Source organism: Ammodytes marinus, assembly GCF_949987685.1.
Source record: "Ammodytes marinus genome assembly, chromosome: 1".
NCBI classification, from domain to species: Eukaryota; Metazoa; Chordata; class Actinopteri; order Uranoscopiformes; family Ammodytidae; genus Ammodytes; species Ammodytes marinus.
This window is the reverse complement of record NC_137230.1, coordinates 24,938,645-24,963,867: the sequence shown is the minus strand read 5'-3', so window position 1 is coordinate 24,963,867 and position 25,223 is coordinate 24,938,645. Positions and strand designations below refer to the sequence as shown.

Sequence of the window (25,223 nt, the reverse complement as noted above, 5' to 3'; positions counted from 1 at the left end):
ACTATTGTGTATCTGTCACTGCTTTGGGTAAGAGTCATCAGGAAGTTACTACTGTATGTGTGGTTGAATGTATTCATCTGTCCTTTGATTATCACAAAATACTTATTTTTTGTTTGTTGTATTTATAGTTAAACTGCTCTGAGAACTAATCTTATACTTGTTTGCAGCACAGTGCAGATTATGAAATATGTCTGTAGTTTAAGGGGAAAAGAAGGGAAATTAAATTAATCCTGCAGAGTCAGGTCTCTTTGTCTCATCTCCATAAACGTAGCCTCTATGCCCTTCATTAATGTCACCGCAATGGGTTGAAGGAAGTGTATTACTGACCCACTCACGGGATCCCCGCCCCTTAACATTTTATGGTTTTGGCCAGTGGATGGATGGATGCAGATAAATATAGAAGAGTGTGTAATGGATATGTGTTTGTGCTTTGTGTTGTCAGGCCTACCTTACTCTGCATCGCCCTACTCCTCTCCACAAGGACTGTCCTCTGGTGCTGCTGCTGCTGTAAACAAGACATCAATGCTGCTGGACCTAGGATCTAGCAGGTAACACAATACAGTTGGAGGCATTATGTAATTTCCTTCTTTTGCACAATAAGGGCCTCATTTGTCTTTGAATAAAGTTTAGTGTGTTGAGCTTTTATTTTTTGTTTGTCTTTCAGCTCGGCTTCCTCATCCCCCTCCATGATGTCCCCCATGGTAACTGGTCCTAGTGACTGGGCTGTGCCACACGCCTCCAGACTTAAATACAGACAACAGTTCAATGGCCTGGATAAACAGATGACTGGATACCTCACTGGTATGATGTGTGTCTACGTGTATGTGAACAGTGAGCTGGTCCTGCAAAACCAAACTATGCCTGGAATGCAGGCGTGGATGTTCATGAACAACAGTCCCTGATGACGGTTGCCTCCCCATTTTCTTTTTCTACGTGTGTCATGCCTTAGCTCACTCTAAGGAAGTGGTTGCTTAGGGTGTGTTCAGACACCATGGCAGTTTCTCAACACACACACACTCAGCCAAGTATTCATTTGCTTTTTCATTCTGTTTCTGCAAGTCCTGCTGGACCTGTTCTCTTGAAATAGCCATGATGCTGTTAAACAACAATTCCACATGTATGTGTGTACACACACACACACACACACACACACACACACACACACACACACACACACACACACACACACACACACACACACACACACACACACACACACACACACACACACACACACACACACACACACACACACACACACACACACACACACACACACACACACACACACACACACACACACACACACACACACACACACACACACACACACACACACACACACACACACACACACACACACACACACACACACACACACACACACACACACACACACACACACACACACACACACACACACACACACACACACACACACACACGGACACATGCCAGACTTGCAGAAGACTTTGCACATAATCTGTGGTCTAGCTAGAACAATACATACAGCATGTGACAAAAATTGCATCTTATTTTACTTTAACATTGATCCAGTCTCTTAGTAGATTATAGATCACTGCTCCCTACACAGTACACAAGATGGACAAGAGCTGTCTGTCAAATTAAGTAAACGTTTGTCAAAATCAAAACACCCACACATCTGTGCTTTACAGATGTTCTGACATTTGTCGCTCTTTGTTCCCAGGTCAGCAGGTGAGGGGTGCCATGGCAACCACCATGCTGACTCAGACACAGCTGGCTTCCATCTGGTGAGAATATATATGTGTCTGTACATGTCCTATGATTGCTATAGTTGTTGTTAAAGAGGACCTATTATACTACTTTTCTGGTCTTAATTTCTTGTTTTACACTGCTATAGAGCAACCTGACACGAATCACATCACAAAAAACTATGTAGATTTTCGGGAAGCTCTTTCTCTTATTTTGGCGATCCAGCACTTCCTGTCAAGACTTGAGTGTGTGTACTTCGGCAATCTCCGCTCCCTCCGCCTGTGCATCGGCCATCTCCGCTACCCTCCCCATCCTCTTGCAAACCCCACTCCGTTGTGATTGGTTACCTTCCTTCCGGAACACTTTCAGTGGCGGGAAGCGCGAGCATGGACCTATAAGGGCGCGAGGCAGACGCGAACAGGGAAGTGACAGCATTACCATACATGGAAACATCCGCGTGGTCACGTCACAAATTTTTATGCGACGTCACGAATTATGAAAGGGTAGACCGCTTTGAAGACGTGACTTCTCGACTGGCTAGAATAGTGTTTAGTGCTCTGCACAGACACCCCAGACGGTCAGCAGGGAATACGTCGAAATGCATGCAAGTCATTATTTGATAATTTAGTATGGTTAAGCATGACTATGAATCATCATAACAACGTTTATAGGTCATAAAAGTCAAAAAGCATCATAGGTCCTCTTTAAGAGTCAAGTCTAGTTTGGCAGCCGGAAGTGAGAAACTTCATTTAACTTTCTTTGTTTCCAAATGAAGGCTAATCTTAGTATCTATTACTGGTAAAGTTGTTTATTATAACATCCAATATGTCAGTCAATCGAACATATTTTAATAGCACTTTTCTTGCACAGCTAGGCCTAAGTGCTTGAAAACATTTATAAAAAAAAGACAAAGAATAATTCCGCCATAATAATAATAATAAATAAATGGAATTTAAAAATATTGTAAATAAGTAAAAAATCTGAAAAAGAATATGTCTGCATTTCCAGTTATAGTTATACAGTATAGGCCACTTAATGATTGCTCTTAGCGAATAATGGTGTAGAAATAATATTGTCCTTATAACTAGACATGTCAATGTAGATCAAAATCCATAAGCAGCTAAACATTTTGGTGACCAACCTTAAAAAGTCTTTCAATGGCATTTTATAAGTCTCAAAACACACACACACACACACACACACACAAAAAAACATGTGCAAGGGAAACCATCAACAGAAGTGAGGATTTGTGCAAGTTTTTAATCAAATTTAACTCTTTATTTCATAACTGTATTGAGAGTAGCTGATCAACAAAAAGTTGTAACTTATTGAAGAGCTTGTTTCTCTGAAGAGGCCATATATTTCAGTTTAACATCATGTTAAAACCTCACACCTCCAAATCTTAACCTTCCCGCAGGACTTTGGCTGATGTGGATAAGGACGGCAAGCTAAAAGCTGAGGAGTTTATTCTGGCAATGCATCTCGTGGACATGGCAAAGATCGGACAAGCACTGCCGCTGACACTGCCAACTGAGCTGGTTCCACCCTCACGGCGGTATGTGGAAACTTATGACTCAGTTTTAGCAAAAAAAAACATTTCACAATAATCTGAACAGCGGTTGTTGGTGATTTTTAAACATTTGATTATAGTGCTTGTTTGTATGCTTATTTAATATATTAATTGTGTATTAAGACAAGCTGTTTAAAATCTGTGTTCCAGGGCTTCAGTAAACGGTTCCAGCTCTTCCTCTCCCTATGCTGCACTGACAGATGACCTGGACATAGAGCCTCCTCAGAAAGCCAAAAACAATTGTCAGTACAATGTCAACCCTTAACACACTGTCCCCTTGTTTAACTGATTTATGATGATATTAATATATCAAGTCCTGCTCTACATTTCTCCACTACTAAGATAACAGAAGGCTGGAACTATGCCTAGTAACCAAACCTCACTCGGAAAAATCAATGTTCTGTCGATCACAGATGTGCACCTGTCATGTCGTTTGAAAAACCTTTTATTCGTCTGTATTCAGTCTCGTTCGAGGATAAATTCAAAGCTAACCTGGAGCGAGGGAATGCAGAACTGGAGAAAAGACGAGTGGCCCTACTGGAAGCGGAGAGAAGGGAACAGGAGCGGCGCGCTCAGAAGGAGAGAGAGGCGCGAGAGAGGAGAGAGAAGGAGGCCCGCGAGGCAGAGGAGAGGAGGAGGAAAGAGGAGGAGAGGAGGCTGGAGCGACAGAGGGAGCTGGAGAGGCAGAAGGAAGAAGAACGACTTAAGGAGATAGAGAGAAAGGAGGTGAGGCAGCACGCTACAGCTGTGTGCACAAGTAGGGCTGTGCGATATAATAATGTATATCATCTATTGTCTGAAATGACAACATCGAGTATGTCACTCATTAAGCAAAAAACAATCAAAACACGACTATCGGTGATTCAAGGGCTAAGGATAAGCTATAATTTTGTATCATGTTTTATGTTACTTATGGATCTGAGGTGATGCTAGATAAATTACTCTTCGAAGACTGCTGTGTATTGATGTGATGACGAAAGGACGAGGGAGGGTACTCCTAACTGCAGTCACTGACAGGAGTTTAGCTAAAATTATCCAACCACTTACTTCTGCTTTAATCCATTTCATTTAACCTTAATTTATACTCGAGAGATCATTGAGGGGTGACCCTCATTTCCAATAAGGTCAAGTCAAACAAAAATCTTTAATATATCGATAACATCTAATCTACTATTAACAGGAGCAAGCTTGTAAAATACAGGGTATTTACAAACATATTTTCGAGGGGATGCAAAATATCATCAATTATCGTTATCAGCAAATTCCCATAAAGTATCGAGATATTGTTTTTTGTCAATATCACATATCACAGCACATCCCAATGCACAAGTACAAGTACATTTTCCTGCATGGTCTTGGCAGAGAGTGGTTTGGTCAAAGCTGTGATTCCTGTGTGGCTGGGTTGCAGGCTGCACAGCGGGAGCTGGAGCGTCAGAGGAAGGAGGAGTGGGAGAGGAGGCGGAGAGGTGAACTCCAGATAAAGAGGGAGCAGGACAAGGATGACATCATCAAGCTGAAAGCTAAGAAGAGGAGTCTGGAGATGGAGCTGGAGGCTGTGGTGAGTGGCCCAGAAACATTGTAGAGCTTTATTTCAGTGCAACATATCACATGTTTACCTCTAGCTGTTGTCAAGCTGTCTCTAACGCATTATGCACTTTGTCAAGTCATCCCCTCTCTTTCTCTCTCTCCCTCTGTGCGTCTCTGTGTTTCTCTGCCTCAGGGTAACAAGCATCGTCAGATCTCAGATCGGCTGCGTGACTTTCAGAACAAGAAGAAGCTGCACAAGACAGAGCTGGATCTGACCAATCAAAGGATAGAGACGCGCCAACAGGACATGTACAACCTGCAGAAACAGCTGGAGGTGTGTGTGTGTGTGTGTGTGCCTATGGTTGTAACAGTGCCTTGTTATTTTGTGATTTATGCAGAGCCCCAAACGGTATTTCGTTCCCTGAAGTTTGCATCAATGTTTCCCTAAATATTTTTTCCTGCAGTGACGCATTTCTTGTTGCTTTTGATGCATTTCCTCTCGTCCAGGACTTCCAGAGGAAGTTGTCCCAACTGACTCCGGAGCAGAGGAGACTGACTGAGAAACTGAAAAGCATGGCTCTGAACAACATGCCTGGTTAGTAGTATTGCTGGATGAATCGACAAAAGCTCAGCAATATAAAACACATTCAGACACATCAAATTCAGAATATATATATATTCATACAGAACCACTACAATATATACAGCTCTGCAAAAAATTAAGAGACTACTCCAAATATTCAGTGTCTCTTGTTTTACTATTTTAAGTATATGTTTGAGTAAAATTAACATTTTGGTTTTATTCTATAAACTACTGACAACAAATCACCAAATTCCCCCCGAAAATATTGTCAAGAGGATTTCCATTAAGTAATGTAGAGATGAAGATTTTAGAAAAATCCAGACTGGTCTCTTCATTTTTTCTAGAGCTGTATTATACTAAACAAGTGGAAATCTAAAAAATTTCTATATTTGACATATGCAGAGTGTGCAAGAACAAATATATAATGTATGAATAAGGATGTCATTATAGAGATTCACTGTACCTCTTGGTGTCATAGCTCTCTTTGTTTTGACTGGGAGGACTTGTTTAACTGTTTTTCATCTGTTTGCAGCGTCGACCATGTCCAGCCTGAAGTCGGGCCTTACAGAGAAAAGGGGGACGTGTGTGAAACTCAGAGAGCAGATGGGAACTCTGGAGAAAGAGACTGTTGCCAAACTGGCCGAGATGGAGCGGTATAACAAAGATATGCAGGTAAGAATGAAACACTAGTAAGTATTGTCTTAACAATGCTGCTGAACATGTAGCGGGCTTTGCTGGATCCTCATGATTTAAACTTATCACATATTGTACATTTTTAAAAATTATCTTTGGAGTGTGCAGTGCCTGTTTGTAATTCTCACAAGTCGCCAGTATAACTACTACTAAATATACTAACTTCTGCAGCTTTGCATGTGATGCCTCTTCTCTCTCCTCCTTTTCCAATCATTCCTTTCTTTCCATCATAACCTTCTTTCTTTCATCCGTCTGTTATCATTTTCTCTCCTCTATTCCTCCTTCCTCTCTCTTCTCTCTCATTCATTTCTTACCCCTCAACTGTGCAGTCAGTGGGATCTGAGGACTCTATGCTCCAGGCTGCCTTTTCTCTGCTGGCCTGCCTCCGTAACCTCTTCTACCTACTAAAGGTTTTCACTTTAGCTCTCTTTGTTGTTCCCGTCTTTTTAACTCGTAAACCTTTTTCTGTGTGTGTGTGTGTGTGTGTGTGTGTGTGTGTGTGTGTGTGTGTGTGTGTGTGTGTGTGTGTGTGTGTGTGTGTGTGTGTGTGTGTGTGTGTGTGTGTGTGTGTGTGTGTGTGTGTGTGTGTGTGTGTGTGTGTGTGTGTGTGTGTGTGTGTGTGTGTGTGTGTGTGTGAACGCTGTGTGTGTTTAGTCCTTTATCTAGTGAGTTCATTCTTCAATTAAGTCGTGCATCTTTCACTCTACTAGCGAAGGTTTTTTTGTGTGTTTGTGTCAGGAACTGAGAGACAGCCAGAGGAAACAGCAGGCAGCGCTAGAGAAACTACGGAGCGTCAAAGAGGACAAACGGCGTGAGCTGAGTCTGAAGAAGGAGCAGGAAGAGGAGAGGAAGAAAAGAGAAGAGGAGAGGAAGAAGAGAGAAGAGGAGAGGAAACGACAGGAGGAGGAGGAAGCTCAGAGGTATATCCCTTTTAATGCCGATTTTTTTTTTTAGATTTTAAAAATAAAAATCTGCTTTAAATGTCATGTTGAAGGAGACCTATTATGCCTTTCTGTCTTTTCTGGCCTATAAAAAAGACTCTGCTATAGACGCTGTCTGTTTGTTTTTTCAAACTTTATTCATAGAGTCAGAAACGCAAGCTCTAATGCCTCATTTCCACCGAGTAGAGCGGTTCGGATCGGAGCGGTTCGGTCCGGGTAGTTTGGCTTTTCATTTGTAAAAAGTTGGGTAGGGTACGGTTTAAGCGCACCTAACCGCTCTGAGCTGCTCCAGATCTCAGTACTCCTCCGTAGGGGTACTAGCCACCTGAAAGCGGACCGAAAATGCGGAGCTACACGCTGCCGTCATTTGATTGGTTGGTCGAAAGAATCATTTCCGCCATGTGTATTCATCTCGGCAAGAGTGAAGAGAGTCTGTGTTTTGGTGAAAATGTGAGCACAGCACTGTTTATTGTTTGGTGTTTTTCCTCGTCATTAATAATCAGTTGGTTTAGTTACGTGTCCCACTGCTACGTAGCTGCCGCAGCCAGCACTGTTTGCTCACTGAGTTGCACCGAGCCGTAGTAAGGGTAGGGTCATTAACCCCGCCCTACCAGTAAAGGTAGGGTCCGCGGTGGAAACAACACCGAGATTCTTAAAAGTGAGCTGTCCCGCTCTGAGCCGCTCCGATCCGACCCGCTCTACTCGGTGGAAATGAGGCATAAGTAACATGTTATCAGTGACATACCAGTGCCCATTCTCTGTCATTAATCGTAAATCAGAAAAAAAGGTCTGAGTAGAGTGTCAGGTAATACACCGAGCAAATGTTTTCAATCAAGCTGTGGTGCTCTGCCGATCTTTGTAAGTCTTCTGGAAGGTGAAAATCACAATGGAGTGGGCTGGGCGGGAGGGGGGCAAGGAGGAGCAGGATGCGACACAGACCGCTTTAAGAGAACACTGAAAGGGGGCGCCCTTAGCTCAGTTGGTAGGGCGTCCCCCCCATGGGCCTCGGCCAGCAGCGGACCCGGGTTAGATTCCAGCCCGCGGCCATTCTCTGCATGTCACTCCCCTCTCTGCCCCATTTCAACTCTCTCACTATCACTACACTATCAATAAAGCATAAAAAATGCCAAAAAAATTAAAAAGAGAACACTGAAAGTGCACCAAAGACAGAGGCTGATTCCCAAAAGTTCTACAGAGATTACTGTGCGGTCAATCGGTCTAACATCAAAAACAAAGACTTCAAAATTCATATGATATGTCCTCCTGCCTCTTAAAGCAAGAAATACGATGTATTCACAAACTGTACTCTATCTATTTTCTACTTTTTTTTTATCTTGATATACAAACTTTTAGACTAACATCACTGTTTGCTTTCCCCCTCACAGGCGTATTAAAGTGGAAAAGGAGCGTCAGTGGCAGGAGAAGCTGAGGAGGGAGGAAGAGGAGCGTCAGCAGCAGCTACAGGAAGAGAGAGAGGCCAAACAGAGGGAGGAGGAGGAGAGAGAGAGACAGGCTCTCCTACAGTCCGCTAAGGAGCAGGCAGAACGCCAGCTCAGAGCCAAGGAGGCCGCAGAGTGCAAGAAGAGAGAGGAAGAGGACCGCAAGAGGAGGGAAGCGGAGGAGCGACAGAGGCAAGCCGAGAGACAGAGGCAGGAGGAAGAGAGGAGGAAGCTGGAGGAGGACAGGAAGCAGCTGGAAGAAGAGAGGAGGAAACTGGAGGAGGAGAGGAGGAAAGAGGAGACCAGACGCAAGGAAGAGGAGGAGCGGCGCAGGAAGGAGGAGGAGAGGAAGAGAGTGGAGGAGGAGAGGAGAGAGGAGGAGCGCAGGAGAGAGAGGGAGGAGGAGGACCGCAGGAGGCAGAGGGCCGCCGTGGCTGCTGTGAGAGACGAGGAAGACAGGAGGAAGAGAGAGGAGGAGAAGAAGAAAGAGGAGGAGGAGAAGAGGAAGAGGGAGGAGGACAGGAAGAAGCTCCAGCAGCAGCAGGAAGAGGAGAGGAAGAAGCGCGAGGAGGAAAGGAAGAGAAAGGAGGAAGAACAGGAGAGGAGGAAAGCCGAGGAGGAGAGGAAGAGGAAGCAGGATTCGTCGCCTCGTCATCAGCAGCAGCCGCCAAGTGGAGCAGTAGGGAGATTGGATATTCAGGCTCTGCTGAGAGGACTGGAGGAGAGGAAGGGTAAGAAACACACACACACACACACACACACACACACACACACACACACACACACACACACACACATATAGTCTGGTGAGACTTGCCTGATCTCGCAAGCTTCACATTAGTTTCTCTCCCGCCTATCAGTTGGGACTTCCTCCAATCTCTGTGGGGAGAAGCCAGTCGAAAAATCTGTTAATCAGGGCCCTCGTTCAGACCTAACGTTCATCCCCTAGTGGAAGGCAGCTACTGATTGGTTCAAATAGTCACAAGCTTCACATTTGTCAATCCATGTTGACGTCAATGACTACATGAACCAATCAGGGGCTGCATTCCACTAAGGAACGGAAAAGCTGTCAGAACACGGACCCTGATTGAAAAACAAAATAAACAAATGTAGGTTTGTCGTAAGATCAACACACATACGTATTCTTACTTCATTGTGTTTTAAATCACATTCTGATCCCCGATGTGTTGCTTTAGGTGGACAGCCACGGGCCACACAACACAGGAAGTCGGCAGCCCTCACATCCTTCAAAGTGCTCTATCCATTCACTGCTCGAAACAACGAGGAGCTCAGCCTGAATGCAGACGATATCGTCGAGGTAAGATTGAAAAACATGTCTTATGAGGTCCTGACAAATGGTGCAGCTGCAATGGAAAAGATAGAACACCAATTCATGTATGAAAAAATAAATAAAATCTCTTTCGGAATGTACCTGACCAAAGTAAAAAATAAATAAATAATAAGTCTCTTCAGTCTTCTCTTTCACACACTTTGACTTGTGTACCCTTGGTCTCCTCCTGTCAGGTTGATGAGACAACGGAGCGGGAGGAAGGTTGGCTGTGTGGCAGCAGCCAGGGAAAGATGGGCTGGTTCCCACAGAGTTACGTTGAGAGAGTTGCCTCATCAGACACAGCTAATAACAGCGCTGCTGTCGATGCTTCTGCTGCTGTTAAAGTGCCACTTCAATCCCAACTTTCCAATGCCCTCGAAGCTGCCAAGGCAGCAGGGACAAAGTCTGCCTTCACGCCAACACACTCTCCCAACCCTGCACCCTCTGAGACACAAGGACAGGTGAGATCTGTTTACAGAATCTAACACCTCATTTAACATTGTACTATCTTATACCCTTTGAATAGCACAGCATGGTCATTCTCTGGACTTCTGGCAAAACATATATACTCACTGTGCCGTCTTTCTCCGTGGGCTTTTGTCAGCGGGTGGTGGGGAACCTTTTGGCCCAGGCGCTGTGCTCCTGGACAGCAAAGACAGACAGCCATCTGAACTTCAATAAGGACGATGTCATTCAAGTGATGGAGAAGCAGGAGAACTGGTGGCTGGGAGAGCTGAATGGTGAACAGGGCTGGTTCCCCAAGACATATGTGACCCTGCTGGGAGAAGAAGAGAGTTCAGAGTAAGTCACATATTACAAAAACGCAGAATCAAAAAGGTAGGAGAAAAGTGGCTGTGTCTTTTTGTTTAAAAAGAAAATCCACCTTAAAATTTGAAATTCCGTCTGACTAATTATATTATTTTATTATATCTGCTGTCCATCGCGAGTTAACTTGAATAAAGCAGTTTAGAAATCACTGGGGAAAAAAGCTCCTTATATTTCCGATCTTGACTGAGAATCATCACTGTTTGTAGGTTTTCTTCAGTTGTCTGTACATCCATGGGTACATTGCAAACAGGAATTACTAATAGCTAGTTCTGCTTACTTTTGATGGTGCCAATTGTCTCAAATGTAAATTAAAAGGAGAGGCCTCAAATTGTAAGCCCACGTCTAACGAACTCATGGACTCTGTGGCAACATCATGAACTGTGACTGTCATATTTCATGTGTAAACATGAACACATGAAGTTCATGAACTCAGAACCCTGAAGCGCATACCTACATATTCTGTAGCCGTTTCCATGCTTTTCTATCTCTGAGTAAATCTGTGTAAACATGCAAAAGCCACATGATAACCTCCATGTGTCAGTGAGTGTTCCTGAGTCTAAATGTGTGGTGACTATTCCAACATGTGAGGTATTTATGCTGCAAAAACTATCACTTTTAACTTATAGCCCCTCAGGCAGACCAAGGCTATGCAGCTTGAATTGATACCCCCATCTGCCTTAAGAATGCCTTTCCTCCCCAATAGGGAGGTGGAAGACATGGCTAAGGAAACAAGTTTTGGTCCCACTTTGCTTAAAGAGGACCTATGATGCTTTTTGACTTTTATGACCTATAAACGTTGTTATGATGATTCATAGTCATGCTTAACCATACTAAATTATCAAATAATGACTTACATGCATTTCGACGTATTCCCTGCTGACCGTCTGGGGTGTCTGTGCAGAGCACTAAACACTATTCTAGCCAGTCGAGAAGTCGCGTCTTCAAAGCGGTCTACCCTTTGTAACTTTGTGACGTCGCATGTAACTTTGTGAAGTCACCACGCGGATGTTTCCATGTATGGTAATGCTGTCACTTCCCTGTTCGCGTCTGCCTCGCGTCTGCCTCGCGCCCTTATAGGTCCATGCTCGCGCTTCCCGCCACTGAAAGTGTTCCGGAAGGAAGGTAACCAATCACAACGGAGTGGGGTTTGCAGGAGGGGGGGGGAGGGTAGCGGAGATGGCCGATGCACAGGCGGAGGGAGCGGAGATTGCCGAAGCACACACACTCAAGTGTTGACAGGACGTGCTGGATCGCCAAAATAAGAGAAAGAGCTTCCCGAAAATCTACATAGTTTTTTGTGATGTGATTCGTGTCAGGTTGCTCTATAGCAGTGTAAAACAAGAAATTAAGACCAGAAAAGTAGTATAATAGGTCCTCTTTAAAGGTGAAGTAAGCGGTTTATTTATGTTAATATAAGTGTAAAATCGCTCTTTATTCATACAGTGATCACTTACATAATGTGCACGTTTCATAAAGCCGATCTCTCAGTCAGCTGCTTTGCATGTAATCGGCAAATAAACTTATTGGAGTATCCCGACATTTTTATCCAATCAGAAGAGAGAACGCTACAAACCGACTCTCGTCTCACTCATATATAGTATATACACTCCATGGTCTCACTGCCGGTGCACGCCAGAGCAACAGATGGGTGAATGTGTATGCGCCTACAATGGCGGAGCAGGTAAAAATCCTTCCCAATGTCTGTTTTGATGGTTTTTATCAGGTTTTATCACACTTATGGATCTGAGATGAGGCTAGATAACTTGCTGCTTGAAGACCGCAGTGCATTAATGTGGTGACGTAGGGACGAGCGAGGGGACCGCTAACTGCAGTAACTGACAGGAAGTTAGCTAAAAGAACCATTCCGCTTACAGCACCTTTTAATGTAGTTTGCTGCTTGGCACTGTGAACCATAGATGCCTTGAAAGATGAATGGAAGGATAAACATCAATGTAACATATGGTTGTAATGGTCCTTTCTGTGTTTGCAGCGTGAAGAGCTCTCCTCCCGATGCTTCAGAGTCTGGTGACAGCTTGCAGCTGGAAGGTGCAGTACAAATTCCTCTTTGGTTGTGGAACCAAATATGAATATTTTAACATGTTTCTATCTATCTAGTTATTCATCCTAACTTTAGCAACAGGCTTTGTACAGGCTGGGCCCTCTGCTTCATTGATGTTTATTTATGTTCTTATATTATTTATTTATATTTATGTTCTTATATATATATTTCCTCTCCAGAATACGTGGCATTGTACACCTACGAGTCTCCGGAGCCAGGGGATCTGACGTTTGGAGAGGGAGATGTGATTTTGGTGAGCAAGAAAGAGGGAGAGTGGTGGCACGGCTCTTTGGGCGACTCTACTGGCCTCTTCCCCAGCAACTACGTCAAGCCTAAAGAGACAGATGTAAGAACACTCAACACGCACTGACATACACTGTATATGCTTTTGTGGTTCTTTTAGAGCTATGTAATGATGATTTCATTGGATTTCTTTCAGACATCAAGCATATCTGCAAAGAAGAAGCCCGGTAAGGTTACCACTTTGTCTTTTTTCTTTCTCAGTCTCAAATGAGAATATCATTGCATTTGTTCTTGCATTTTGCCGGAATTTGTGTATTTTCCTTTGAACAGAGATTGCCCAGGTGATGCGGGCCCAGTCCTCTACCGGCCCCGAAAAGCTCAATCTGGAAAGTGGCCAGCTCATTCTCATCCTCAGCAGGCACGCCTCTGGCTGGTGGCTCGGAGAACTGCAGGTCAGTGTTCAACCGCTGCAATTGTGTGTTTTTGTTGTTCAGTGTCGGCCAGCACCCTCTCGACTTTCTGATGAAAAACCTCCCAAGAAGACACTTGTATGTGAGTAAAAGTGTGTGCGTTTTCTGATTATAGGCACGTGGTAAAAAGCGTCAGAAGGGCTGGTTCCCTGCCTCAAATGTGAAAATATTGGGATCCAACAGCGGCAAGTCCACACCAGCACCCCAAACAGGTAAAACACACACACACACACACACACACACACACACACACACACACACACACACACACACACACACACACACACACACACACACACACACACACACACACACACATATAGACACACGCACAAGCACACATAATTCAAAGTTGACATATGTATTTACTATTTACAAAATATTGGTACAGTACAAAATGAATGTGAAGATAAAAGTAACTCACACATACTGTACACCCTTTGTTTTCCTCTCTCTCAGTGTGTCAGGTGATCGCCATATACGACTACACGGCCGCCAACGGGGATGAGATGAGCTTCTCCAAAGGCCAGCTGATCAACGTTTTCGACAAGAACAATCCTGATTGGTGGAAAGGAGAGATCAACGGGACCACAGGCCTCTTCCCCACCAACTATGTCAAGGTGACCACGGCGGAATGCGACCCCAGCCAGCAATGTGAGTACAAGGCACTAAAGCATCATTTTATGACTATTCATCCATGGAAAATCTGCATATTCAATTAAAACCCAAAGGCGCTACTCTTCCAGATGGCTCAAAGCCACTGTGACAAACCAATACTAATCTTGATCTAGGATCATCACCCCCATCTACCATCTTTGATGTTTTTTCATCCGCCCATCTTTTCATCCGTGTATTCTTTCTTCTGCCTGACTATTGTACCTTTTTCCCTCTCTCCCTCTCTTCCTCTCTTCCTTCCTTCCTTCCTTCCTTCCTCCCTTCCAAAATTGTATTTCTCCTTCTCTTTCTCTCTCCATCCCTTTGTCTTCTGTTTTTTTTCCTTCTAGGTTGGTAGAATGTCCTCTTCCTCTCCTCCTCCTCCTCTTGCTCTCCTCCTGACTTCAGAGAGACCCACTATTACACACTTCTCTGAAGGCGCTGAGTTTCTGCTGTCCCTATCTACTAACTTCTTCCATCTGAGCAAATTGTACTGCTCTTGTGTGTATGTGAATCAGGACCCTTTAAAACAACTTTCTCTCAATGCTGATTCTGTGAATTGTTCAAGCCTTTGTGCCTTTTTGTGATTTTCTGTCTCTGTTTTGATTTTTGAACTGATGATGCTAAGTCATCTGATTGATAGGAAAATGCATTTACAGCAGAGGGATAGTGGGTCTCTCTGTGGCTCCCTCTTCCTCCCCTTTCCTCCCTTTTGCCTTTTTTCATTTTCCTTTTTTTTCCTTTCCTCATTTGAGAGCTCAGCTCACACAGAGCCCACTATTTGTCGCTCATCAAAGTTGTGTCTATGATCACACATGATTTGCAAGTTTAACCGACACTTTCTTAGTGTTCTTTTTATACAAATGTGTTCAGGAAGCATTTGAAGTAATATACACTCACCGGCCACTTTATTAGGTACACCTGTTCAATTGCTTGTAAAAACAAATATCTAATCAGCCAATAACATGGCAGAAAATCAATGCATTTAAGCATGTTGACATGGTCAAGACAACGTGAAACCGAGCATCAGAATGGGGAAGAAAGGGGGTTTAGGTGACTTTGAACATGGCATGGTTGATGGTGCATGGCAGGATGTATCCATGCTTTCATGTTGTTTACGCCAAATTGTGACCCTACCATCTGAACTTCGCAACTGAAATCGAGACTCATCAGACCAGGCAAGATTTTTCCAATCTTCTATTGTCCAATTTTGGTGAGCCTGTGCGAATTGTAGCCTCAGTTTCCTGTTCTTAACTGACACGAGTGGCACCCGGTGGGGTCTTCTGCTGCTGTAGCCCATCTGCTTCAAGGTTGGTCGTGTTTTGCGTTCACAGATGGTAATCTGCATACCCTGGTTGTAACGAGTGGGTATTTGAGTTACTGTTGCCTTTCTATCATCTCGAACCAGTATGCCCATCCTCCTTTGACCTCTTACATCAACAAGGCATTGTCGTCCACACAAATGCTGCTCACTAGATATTTTTCCTTTTTCTGACCATTCTCTTTAAACCCTAGAGATGGTTGTGATCCCAGTAGATCAGCAGTTTCTGAAATACTCAGACCAGCCCTTCTGGCACCATCAACATTGCCATGTTTAAAGTCACTTAAACCCCCTTTCTTCCCCATTCTGTTGCTTGGTTTTAACTTCAACAAGTTGTCCTGTCTACAGTACATGCCTAAATGCATTGAGTTGCTGCCATGTGATTGGCTTATAAGTTATGTGTTAAAAAGAAATTGAACTGCTGTACCTAATAAAGTGGCCGGTGAGTGTATACTGTATGTTCGACAGAAATGAGTTAGAAACAACGTTTGAAGATGCTGCAGTATAGATCTCCCCTCATCTTTTGCTTTCACTGTATTCAATCTTTATTTACTAGAACCGTTTTGCAGATGGCATTCGGACTTCAGTTAATGCTTTTTGATAAACCATCTGTTTAACTTAATTTGGACCCAGATTGTAGAGCAGTTTGCCCTCTATTAAAGACATAATTGGGTCAGCTTTTATCACTAACATAAGGAACATACGTAGGTAGTCTTAAATTGAGAAGAAGCGACTTTTCACCATATGGCTAAGTGCTTCAAAGCAAATTGACAGACATAAACTTTTTGCCTGCAGGGCAGATTTTACAAACTGCTGCTGCTTCTTATATTAACTGAATTCTGTTTGGCTGCTGCTCTGAATGTTTGTTAGTGTAGAAGTGTTAAATGCATGTCATAGTGGTACACAGTGAAAGTGATCTATGCAAGCTCAACCTGAGGTAGTGTGATTCCTGTGCCCAGCCTGATGAATACTGAGGTACTGTACACCCAGGAGTGAAGTGACAGAGGCAATAGTTCAGATGCCTTTAGTGCACCACCATCAAATTCACTGTAACCATGAATGGGATTTGCTGCTAAAAATGCTGGCCTTTTTCTAAACTTATTTAATTTGATTAATTTAATAAAGGCTGGCTGATTGAAAATATATATATACATGTGTGTATATATATATATATATATATATATATATATATATATATATATATATATATATATATATATATATATACACACACACAGCCAGCCTTTGTGGTACAAGATGCTGTAACTATTTTTGTAGAGGTGTCTAATATATTTTTTGATTCTGAAGTAAAACAAAAAAAAATAAAGATTGGTTTGAGATGAGAGAAGTGTTTATTGTTGTTTAAAGAAATATCATTCTTCACCTCAGCAGGGTGTGTGTGCGTTTGTGTTGTCAACATAATACACATGATTAAGATTAAGATATAGAGCATATGAACAACCTTTTCAACATTTTTAGTTGATGGCACTAACTAACATTTTTAGTTAATGGTACTACATATATACCACTCTGATCTTGAGTTTATATTCAAAGTTTATTTCAGGCTGAAATCATTGAAATCTAATAAAATAAAATATCAATTCCTCTCTGAACATGCTTCAAAGGATGAAAGAGAGAGAAAATAACAAAGAAAAGGGAAAGAAAGAGAGAGTGAAAGAATCCTCCCTTCCTGTTATGGTACAAACAGATTTGGTCTTGGAGAAGCTTTAGTCTGATACCAGCCACGAGAAGATAACGACACAGAGGGAGAGGGCAAACAAGACAGGAGAGACGGAGTAGCGTCGCTCTTTGAGCAACAGAGGAGAGCTAACTGAAGTACATAGCCATGACTTTACACAGCCAATTCACCTTTCTAAAGCTTTGGGATGAGACTGACGATGAGGGAAAGGAAAGACGAGGCTCAGTGAGGGAGCAGCAGTCAGCTTGTATGGCACCCTTACAACAGGCTTATGGGCACCCTGTATCAGGTAAGTTTGTGTGACTGTGTGTATATTCCGATTTTGTCTTTTAATTTGTCCCTTTCCCCTTTCTCCTCCTCCTTCTCCCCTTTGTGGCCTTGCTGCTCCTCTCTGAAAGTGTAGCTAATGTGTGCATAGACTTGAGGAAAGGGTCAACAGCTGAGCACCATGTTTGTTTTTCCTCCATACATCCAGTAGGAGGCAGTAAATGCAGCACTTTGAAAAGTACAAGTGATTCAATACCGTCCTCTTGTCTCTTCTGCAGGGTGTGCAGACCTGAACAGCCTGGACACACTGAGCCCCCAGGAGAAGAAGAGACAGGGATACATCCATGAGCTGTTACAGACTGAGGAGAGATACGTGGAAGACCTGCAGATAGTCCTGGAGGTAAATCCACATGTCATGATGGAACAACTATATGTAAATATGTGCAGCATACAGTGACTCAACCAAGTGTGTGTGTGTGTGTGTGTGTGTGTGTGTGTGTGTGTGTGTGTGTGTGTGTGTGTGTGTGTGTGTGTGTGTGTGTGTGTGTGTGTGTGTGTGTGTGTGTGTGTGTGTGTGTGTGTGTGTGTGTGTGTGTGTGTGTGTGTGTGTGTGTGTGTGTGTGTGTGTGTGTGTGTGTAGGTTTTCCATAAGCCTATGTTAGAGTCTGGCCGTGTAAAGGATGCAGAGATGGCCATGGTCTTTGTCAACTGGAAAGAACTGCTGGCCTGCAACACTAAATTAGTGAAGTAAGTATCACATGAGCATCATGCCATGCGTGAATGAGGCTCATTCTGATGGAGAGATCCGTAGAGTGTACAAACAAGAGCAGCTGTTTTTTTTATGTATTGTCTATGTGGATTCCGTTTGTACAAAAATACAGAGCTAATTGGGTTGATATATATTTGAATTTCTTTGTGTGAAAGGGCGCTACGTGTCCGAAAGAAGATGGGTGGGGAGAACATGCCGGTGCAGATGGTTGGAGACATCCTGGCGGCTGAGCTGTCCCACATGCAGCCATACATCCGCTTCTGCTCCTGCCAGATCAACGGAGCCACACTGCTACAGACTCGCATTGACAACGAACCAGACTTCAAGAACTTCCTCAAGGTAGGCTAGGAGAGTAAAAAAAAAAAACTTAAGTAGAGAAGTGGTGTAGATAGAAAGGCAGTGGGTGTGTTTAAATTTTCATGCTGTTTTTTTATTTCTATTTTAAAGATACCATGCAGTCCCCTTTTTATGAAAGTGGAATCAAGTTTGAACTTTTTTAATGTGTTTATTGTCTTTTTATCCCCATTAGAAAATTGCCACAGACTACAGGTGTAAAGGGATGCCGCTGTCCAGCTTCCTGCTGAAGCCCATGCAGAGGATAACACGCTACCCGCTGCACATCAAAAACGTAGGTCCATCATGTTAATGAGCGCATATGTTTTTTGAACTTTTAATTATGTGGTTCAAATACTGGCCTTGCTGTGCAATTTTTTTCCCTCATTCGTGTGTGTTATTAACTTGTGTGTGTGTGTGTGTGTGTGTGTGTGTGTGTGTGTGTGTGTGTGTGTGTGTGTGTGTGTGTGTGTGTGTGTGTGTGTGTGTGTGTGTGTGTGTGTGTGTGTGTGTGTGTGTGTGTGTGTGTGTGTGTGTGTGTGTGTGTGTGTGTGTGTGTGTGTGTAGATCCTGGAGAGCACAGCAGAGGGCCACTCTGACCGGGTTCCCCTGAAAGAGGCTCTGGAGAGGGCAGAGGAACTCTGTCAGCAGGTTTGTTTCTGCACTGATTCTCGCATTTATAACCACACTCAAGAATTTTGTGTGGAAAAATGTCTCATCCTTGGAATTAAATGATTATTTCTGCACTGAATGGTTGTGTTAATCAGGTGAACGAGGGAGTGAGAGAAAAGGAGAACTCTGACAGACTGGAATGGATTCAGAACCGCGTACAGTGTGATGGCGCTGCAGAGGTATTAGGCTCACTAGTTTCTTGCAATCTAGTACATTCTTTAAAAATTCAATAAACTCAGTTAGTTTTAGTTTGAGAACCTACATTTCAAACATGCTTATGTTCCCTCTCCTAACAGAACATGGTGTTTAACTCTCTTACCAACTGTCTGGGTCCAAGGAAACTGCTCCACAGCGGTAAAGTAAGTATAACTGCTCTGTTTCCCAAACTGTGGAAAACTGGAGTGAATGAATCCCTCTGGTAGATCTTATTCTAGGAAAATGAACATGTCCCCCGTACAGCCTGCCTAAATGTCGTAGATTAATTTTTTAAATAATAGAATCACTTGTTCCCTTTTTAGATGTACAAGGTAAAGAGCAACAAGGAACTGTGGGCTTTCCTCTTCAGTGACTTCCTGCTTTTGACTCATGCGGTCAAACAATTCACCTCGTCTGGGATCGATAAACTGTTCAGCAACAAGAACAATGTGCAGCTCAAGATGTATAAGCCAGTAAGAGACACACACACAATCACTTGTTTTCATTTAAAATGTCTTATTTTTGATAAGGCAGCATGACACTTTTTCCTAATTAAATGTTCTTGAAAATGTCAGTAGTGACTTATCAGTGTTGGACGGCGTGTAATCTTTTGTTCTCTGTAGCCTGTGCTGCTGAATGAAGTTCTGGTGAAGCTTCCGGATCCTTCAAGCGACGAGCCTGTCTTCCACATCTCACACATCGATAGAGTCTATATACTCAGGACCGACAACATCAATGAACGGTAGATGAACACATAGACACACATGTACACACAGACAGATGTGCTTCGTTCAGCAGCCCCCCTCACTATGTGCGTTTCTGTTTTTCAGGACAGCGTGGGTTCAGAAGATCAAGGCTGCGTCTGAAGAGTTTATCGAGACGGAAAAGAAAAAAAGGGAAAAGGCCTATCAAGGTTTGTCTAGTCTGCGCTCACACAGCCAGACTGATTGTGACCAATGTGAAGATCTCTTGATTAACACATATGTGTTTATTTGTTTCTGTGTGTGTGTGTGTGTGTTTGCAGCACGATCTGTGAAGGCTAGTGGTATCGGCCGACTCCTTGTCACCATCTTGGAAGCCACTGAACTCAAGGCGGGCAAACCCAATGGTGAGCATGGACACACTCAATCAATCAATCAATCAATCAATCAAACTCCTTTATTTAACCAGGCAAAATGCCAAATATGTTATGCTAGCTCTACCACTGAATGGATAACTAATCTCCAGACATTTATACTTTTGACCATTAACAATTTCCTTCTTTTTTGTTGATTCTATCCATCTCTTCTGGTCTTTCCCATTTTTAAAATTTTTCATAAAATCTGGCCTTCTCTTAAATGAACTTCCGTCCCTCTGCTCACCTGTCTTCCCCTCCAGGTAAAAGTAACCCTTACTGCGAGGTGACAATGGGAGCTCAGATCTTCACTTCCAGGACGCTCAACGACACTCTGAACCCCAAATGGAACTTCAACTGTCAGTTTCACATCAAAGACCTTTACCAGGACGTCCTCTGCATCACCATCTTTGAAAGGGACCAGTTTTCACCTGACGGTCAGTTACCTGCTAAATTGTGGAAAAAAACAAACCTTAACGTGATGAAAATCTTCATGCTGTAATGTGTTTTTTATTGTGACACCATAAAAAGGTCCCTAATTCTCACCTTTGTGTCACAGGAGCTCCACACAAACACACACACACACACACACACACATCCGACTACCTCTAAAGGATGGGATCAGTTCATCTGTATTCTCTCTGAAATGCATTTGCTCTGCCTTATTATTTTTCCCATAATATCATTATTTCAACTTTAAAAACATCAAATAACAACATCAAATTTAGCCTATTACAATTATATAAAGTGCAACCTAAACTTGCTGCATTGACACTTTAAACCAATGTATATAAGGAAATGTAAAAACAATGCTTCTAATAAATTACAATCTTTAAAAATATAAATGTTTGTTCAGTTTAACTATGGTTATGTTTATCCTCTCTTCTTTTACATAAAACCTACAGAAAGATCCTAGGAACCAGTAAACTTGTTTTGAAATAATCTGTTCAATTATCACATTATTGTTATTATGAGCTCTTTTTAAACCCCCACTTATAAAGATTGTCCTTTCCATTCCTTTTCTTCAATCAGACTTCCTGGGTAGGACAGAGGTTCCCGTGGCAACCATAAAGAAAGAGTTGGAGAACAAGGGATCAGTGACACGTCGGCTCCTGCTACACGAGGTTCCTACAGGGGAAGTGTGGGTCCGCCTAGACCTGCAGCTCTTTGCAGGGAAATAGCCATATAGGATGAACTGACGTGATAATGATGTCCTTTCCCAGAGGCAACCAAACAAGGATATCTCTCCTCCTGCACAGTAACCAAATAAGAAAAAAGCTGCTTTTCGTCACCTAAACCAACTCCGAACGGTTCCCCCTCACAAGCCTGATATATGGACTAAGATACGCATTATTAATGAACCTCACACCTCTGAACTGTGTTTGACACATCAAGCATTTAGAATTTATATAATTGAATTAATACCAGAATCACCAGAGACTTCTGGTAGGGATTAGGTTCTCGGTGACATCATCCCCCACCTTTTTTTCTGGGTTATGGTTTCAGAGAGAAAGTTTAGCATGCCTTATGCAGCTGTTTGCACCTGGGAAATATTTACTGTAGTAGCTCTAAAGGACAGGATGTCTGATGCTGAATCCTCTGCTACACTAATAATAATAATAATGTCTAACCTTCAGAGGAAGGAAACTGGACAATGACTGTTTAGAAGCAAACCATCATAATACTACTAGTAAAGCAATAAAACTAAACATAAAGGTTCTCAGCTTCTCTGCAGTCTAGACTCCAACAGCTCTATTAAGCAATGGAGACGCACTTTGCAAAGTCTGGTCGACCAAGGCCATTTAATAAGTGGAAGTTGAGGCAGCAAGTGTTTTCTTCTAACTAACAAGATCTGTGTACTTGAGGTGGCTTCATGGCTGTCTGAACCGGCGTCATCCTCTCGCAGCGACATTGAAAGCATCACAAAAAGGTAGACATAATGGACGACAACACAGAATCTGTCTGGTAAAGAGGACTTGGTCAGTAGCTCTTTTCAATGGTGTGTGTGTGAGTTCATGTCGTGTTCAGAGTGTAGAGGTGTACACATACTTAATGTAAAGTTAGGATACAGTAGCATATAAATGTCTACAGCTGAGGGCTCCTGATGCTGCAACTTTTGAAGTTAGCTCATATCTTCTTGCCTTAATGCAGGTCATCTTTTCTAGTCTTTTTAAAATCTGTCAGATTCTACAATTGTTACAGCTCATTTGGATGACACATTGATGGTGGTCTCAGTAGGTTAATCAGCTTTTATCTAACGGTGTTGATGATTCTTTGAGGATGTCAATCATTTGAGGCAACACAGATTGGCAGTTTGTCAGCAATAATAAAACACCTGTTTTTTTCGCCTGCGTTTTCGCCTTGACAGAGAGATTCCCCGGTCTCTTTTATTAATGTTGTCCTGTCCTGACCATCTTGGTGTATTCCATGTTTTTACTCTTCTGTCCTATGCAGCCAGTTTCTTTTCAAACTCTGAGCAGATGAGTGTGTATTTATTTGTTAATTTATGCGTGTGTGACTTACCAAAGGTTTGGAGCAGCTTTGCTTGCTGTGTCATCTTGGATAGTCCGTCGGTATCCACTGGGTTTGTTTTGTGTGATGTCAAATACTCAAAAAACAGACACATGTTGATACTGTTTGGAAATGTTACGTAACATCTGAGATGATTCTCTGCGGTTTGCTTTTACTGTAAGTAGACTATAGTTCACTGGTCATGTTGTTGGGCCTGCTGTTTTGTGCTCTTGCATTAATACTATTCTTAATTTCTTTTTATTCAAGCAACAAAACTCCATTTAAATTCCTGTATTAACTTAGATGTTTATTTTTAAATTTGTGGAAAAATGTGCAAATAGAGTGAACTACCTTACTTTTATGTGTAGGGGGTTAAAAGTTTTTGTTTCTTTTAACCTTTTTTTCTTTCTTTTCGCGGCAGTGACTGCTGCTGTGCTAACTGAGTTAATGGCGTCTCTAACCCAGATTGTCTGTCTGATCAGCCTGGAGTCTGTAACCTGCTGTTTATACTCACTATGGCCTCCATGTGGCACTCTTCTGAATCAGGGTTTCTTAAGTCAAATTAAAGACATTAAAAAGTGAACAAACTGTCAAATGATTGGCTCCAAACACACAGCTACAAACCTTTGCACACAATTACAACACCACTCCATCAGTACCAGTTGCAACATAAGACATACGTGTGCTGGTAGTTTCAAGTACTTTCAAGTATTAGTATTAAGATTAAACGTAGAGTGAGGCGAAGTTGCATGTTTTGTAGCTAATGGTCAGTGTAAGGAGAACAAAGGCTTAATTCAACTGCATAACAAGCATACATAGTGTCTTGTGTGTTCACTCACTGCACTGTTTTTCTTCTCTATCATACAGCCACAACCAATTTCAAGGTAGGCCTACTTCATATGTTTTGGAAACAAAGGAAGCATGTTAGTCTAAAAGGATTTTTACTTTCCACTGGTTTCTGTTGGTGTCCAGCCACAGAGTGAGTGAACACCAACACCGTGCGCACCAATAGACCTCATTAAGTCCTTCTTCACCTTCCAATGACTCTGGTTCCACACTTCATTATGTAACCACCCTGAGTGGCTCTGCAATGGGCTCACAGCAATGCACACTGCTGAGTAACTGAGTAGACCGAGTCAGCTGAACTCTTGAGTGCTACAGTGGTAGTGCTGTGTTTAATGTAGTGGGACTGTGGTGATATAAATGGTGCTCACTGATGGTAACACATTTATTTTAGGCTGGATGCATGTGACATGGATATAATAGTGCTGCCACCCTAAGAAAACCTTAAAGTTTTTTAAAATTATATTACTGAAAAATGCTTTAAACATGCCAAAGTTCTCAGGACCAAATACTTGCAACCGACGAATAGAAGAAAACTATATATTTGAGAATGTATATGTACATACTTTTTTTTGGCATTTTTTTTTAATCCTTTATTGATAGTGTAGAGACACAGTTGAAATGGGGCAGAGAGGGGAGTGACATGCAGAGAATGACCGCGGGCTGGAATCGAACCCGGGTCCGCTGCTGGCCGAGGCCCATGGGGGGGACGCCCTACCAACTGAGCTAAGGGCGCCCCCTATACAGTATGTACATGCTTGAGAAGAACGTGTTAAAGCTAGCTCAAATTTTAATCAAGGTTTAGAAAAAATCCTCATGTCCAGCCAGATATGTCAACCTGATTCAGACTATTTTGACGAGTCAAGACTGTAAAACAGACGTCGCGTCCGAAATCTGCACTCCACAGCAAATGCATATTGTTGATTTGTTATCAAACCCTGTCATCTGCTGAGTGAAAAATGTTCTGATGTGCTGTCACCCGGTAGCATTTTATATAAATAAAAACTCATTGATGATTTGAGTCACGGTCACACACACACACACACAAAACCGTTGACCGTAAACCATACTCATCCTATATTAATAAATGTAGCCTACAGAAAGCATAGAGGCAGATGACAGGAATAGTTCCAGATAAAGCTGAAGAAGAGAGTAGTTAAGAAGCAGGAGAAGAGGAAAACGCAGACAGAAGGGGAAAAACACAGATGGAGACAGAGAAAGAGAGAGTGGGGAAAGAGAGAGAGAGTGACATGTGCATTCAGGATGAGTCTAAGAGGCCCTCAGTTCCACTTGACTCAGTCATGGGAATGATTTGATTATCACCACATGAACAGCTGTCTTATATAACACACAAACACACACAAAGAGAACTCAAAAATAATGAGGGAATCTGTGTTACGGCCAAAAAACCTACACTGAGTAAAGGTG

General features: G+C 42.7%; 1 protein-coding gene across 1 annotated transcript in view; it reads left to right on the top strand.

Moving 5' to 3' along the window:
• itsn2b (intersectin 2b) overlaps positions 1–23,539 on the top strand; it is a 34,449-nt gene extending 10,910 nt beyond the window's left edge. Inside the window, exons 7-40 of the mRNA XM_080030020.1 lie at positions 443–548; positions 665–801; positions 1,709–1,772; positions 3,152–3,289; positions 3,455–3,546; positions 3,768–4,030; positions 4,713–4,862; positions 5,025–5,165; positions 5,339–5,426; positions 5,947–6,086; positions 6,846–7,027; positions 8,434–9,218; positions 9,684–9,805; positions 10,012–10,278; positions 10,422–10,618; positions 12,636–12,691; positions 12,884–13,050; positions 13,144–13,174; positions 13,278–13,399; positions 13,533–13,629; positions 13,877–14,071; positions 17,637–17,758; positions 17,999–18,105; positions 18,283–18,466; positions 18,657–18,755; positions 19,028–19,111; positions 19,228–19,311; positions 19,429–19,491; positions 19,651–19,800; positions 19,951–20,069; positions 20,158–20,240; positions 20,352–20,435; positions 20,705–20,878; positions 21,474–23,539. Of these exons, the coding sequence (XP_079886146.1) occupies positions 443–548; positions 665–801; positions 1,709–1,772; positions 3,152–3,289; positions 3,455–3,546; positions 3,768–4,030; positions 4,713–4,862; positions 5,025–5,165; positions 5,339–5,426; positions 5,947–6,086; positions 6,846–7,027; positions 8,434–9,218; positions 9,684–9,805; positions 10,012–10,278; positions 10,422–10,618; positions 12,636–12,691; positions 12,884–13,050; positions 13,144–13,174; positions 13,278–13,399; positions 13,533–13,629; positions 13,877–14,071; positions 17,637–17,758; positions 17,999–18,105; positions 18,283–18,466; positions 18,657–18,755; positions 19,028–19,111; positions 19,228–19,311; positions 19,429–19,491; positions 19,651–19,800; positions 19,951–20,069; positions 20,158–20,240; positions 20,352–20,435; positions 20,705–20,878; positions 21,474–21,622 (5,042 nt within the window). The 3' untranslated portion in view covers positions 21,623–23,539. The remainder of the gene's footprint in view (positions 1–442; positions 549–664; positions 802–1,708; positions 1,773–3,151; positions 3,290–3,454; positions 3,547–3,767; positions 4,031–4,712; positions 4,863–5,024; positions 5,166–5,338; positions 5,427–5,946; positions 6,087–6,845; positions 7,028–8,433; positions 9,219–9,683; positions 9,806–10,011; positions 10,279–10,421; positions 10,619–12,635; positions 12,692–12,883; positions 13,051–13,143; positions 13,175–13,277; positions 13,400–13,532; positions 13,630–13,876; positions 14,072–17,636; positions 17,759–17,998; positions 18,106–18,282; positions 18,467–18,656; positions 18,756–19,027; positions 19,112–19,227; positions 19,312–19,428; positions 19,492–19,650; positions 19,801–19,950; positions 20,070–20,157; positions 20,241–20,351; positions 20,436–20,704; positions 20,879–21,473) is intronic.
• Positions 23,540–25,223: the final 1,684 nt, after the last annotated feature.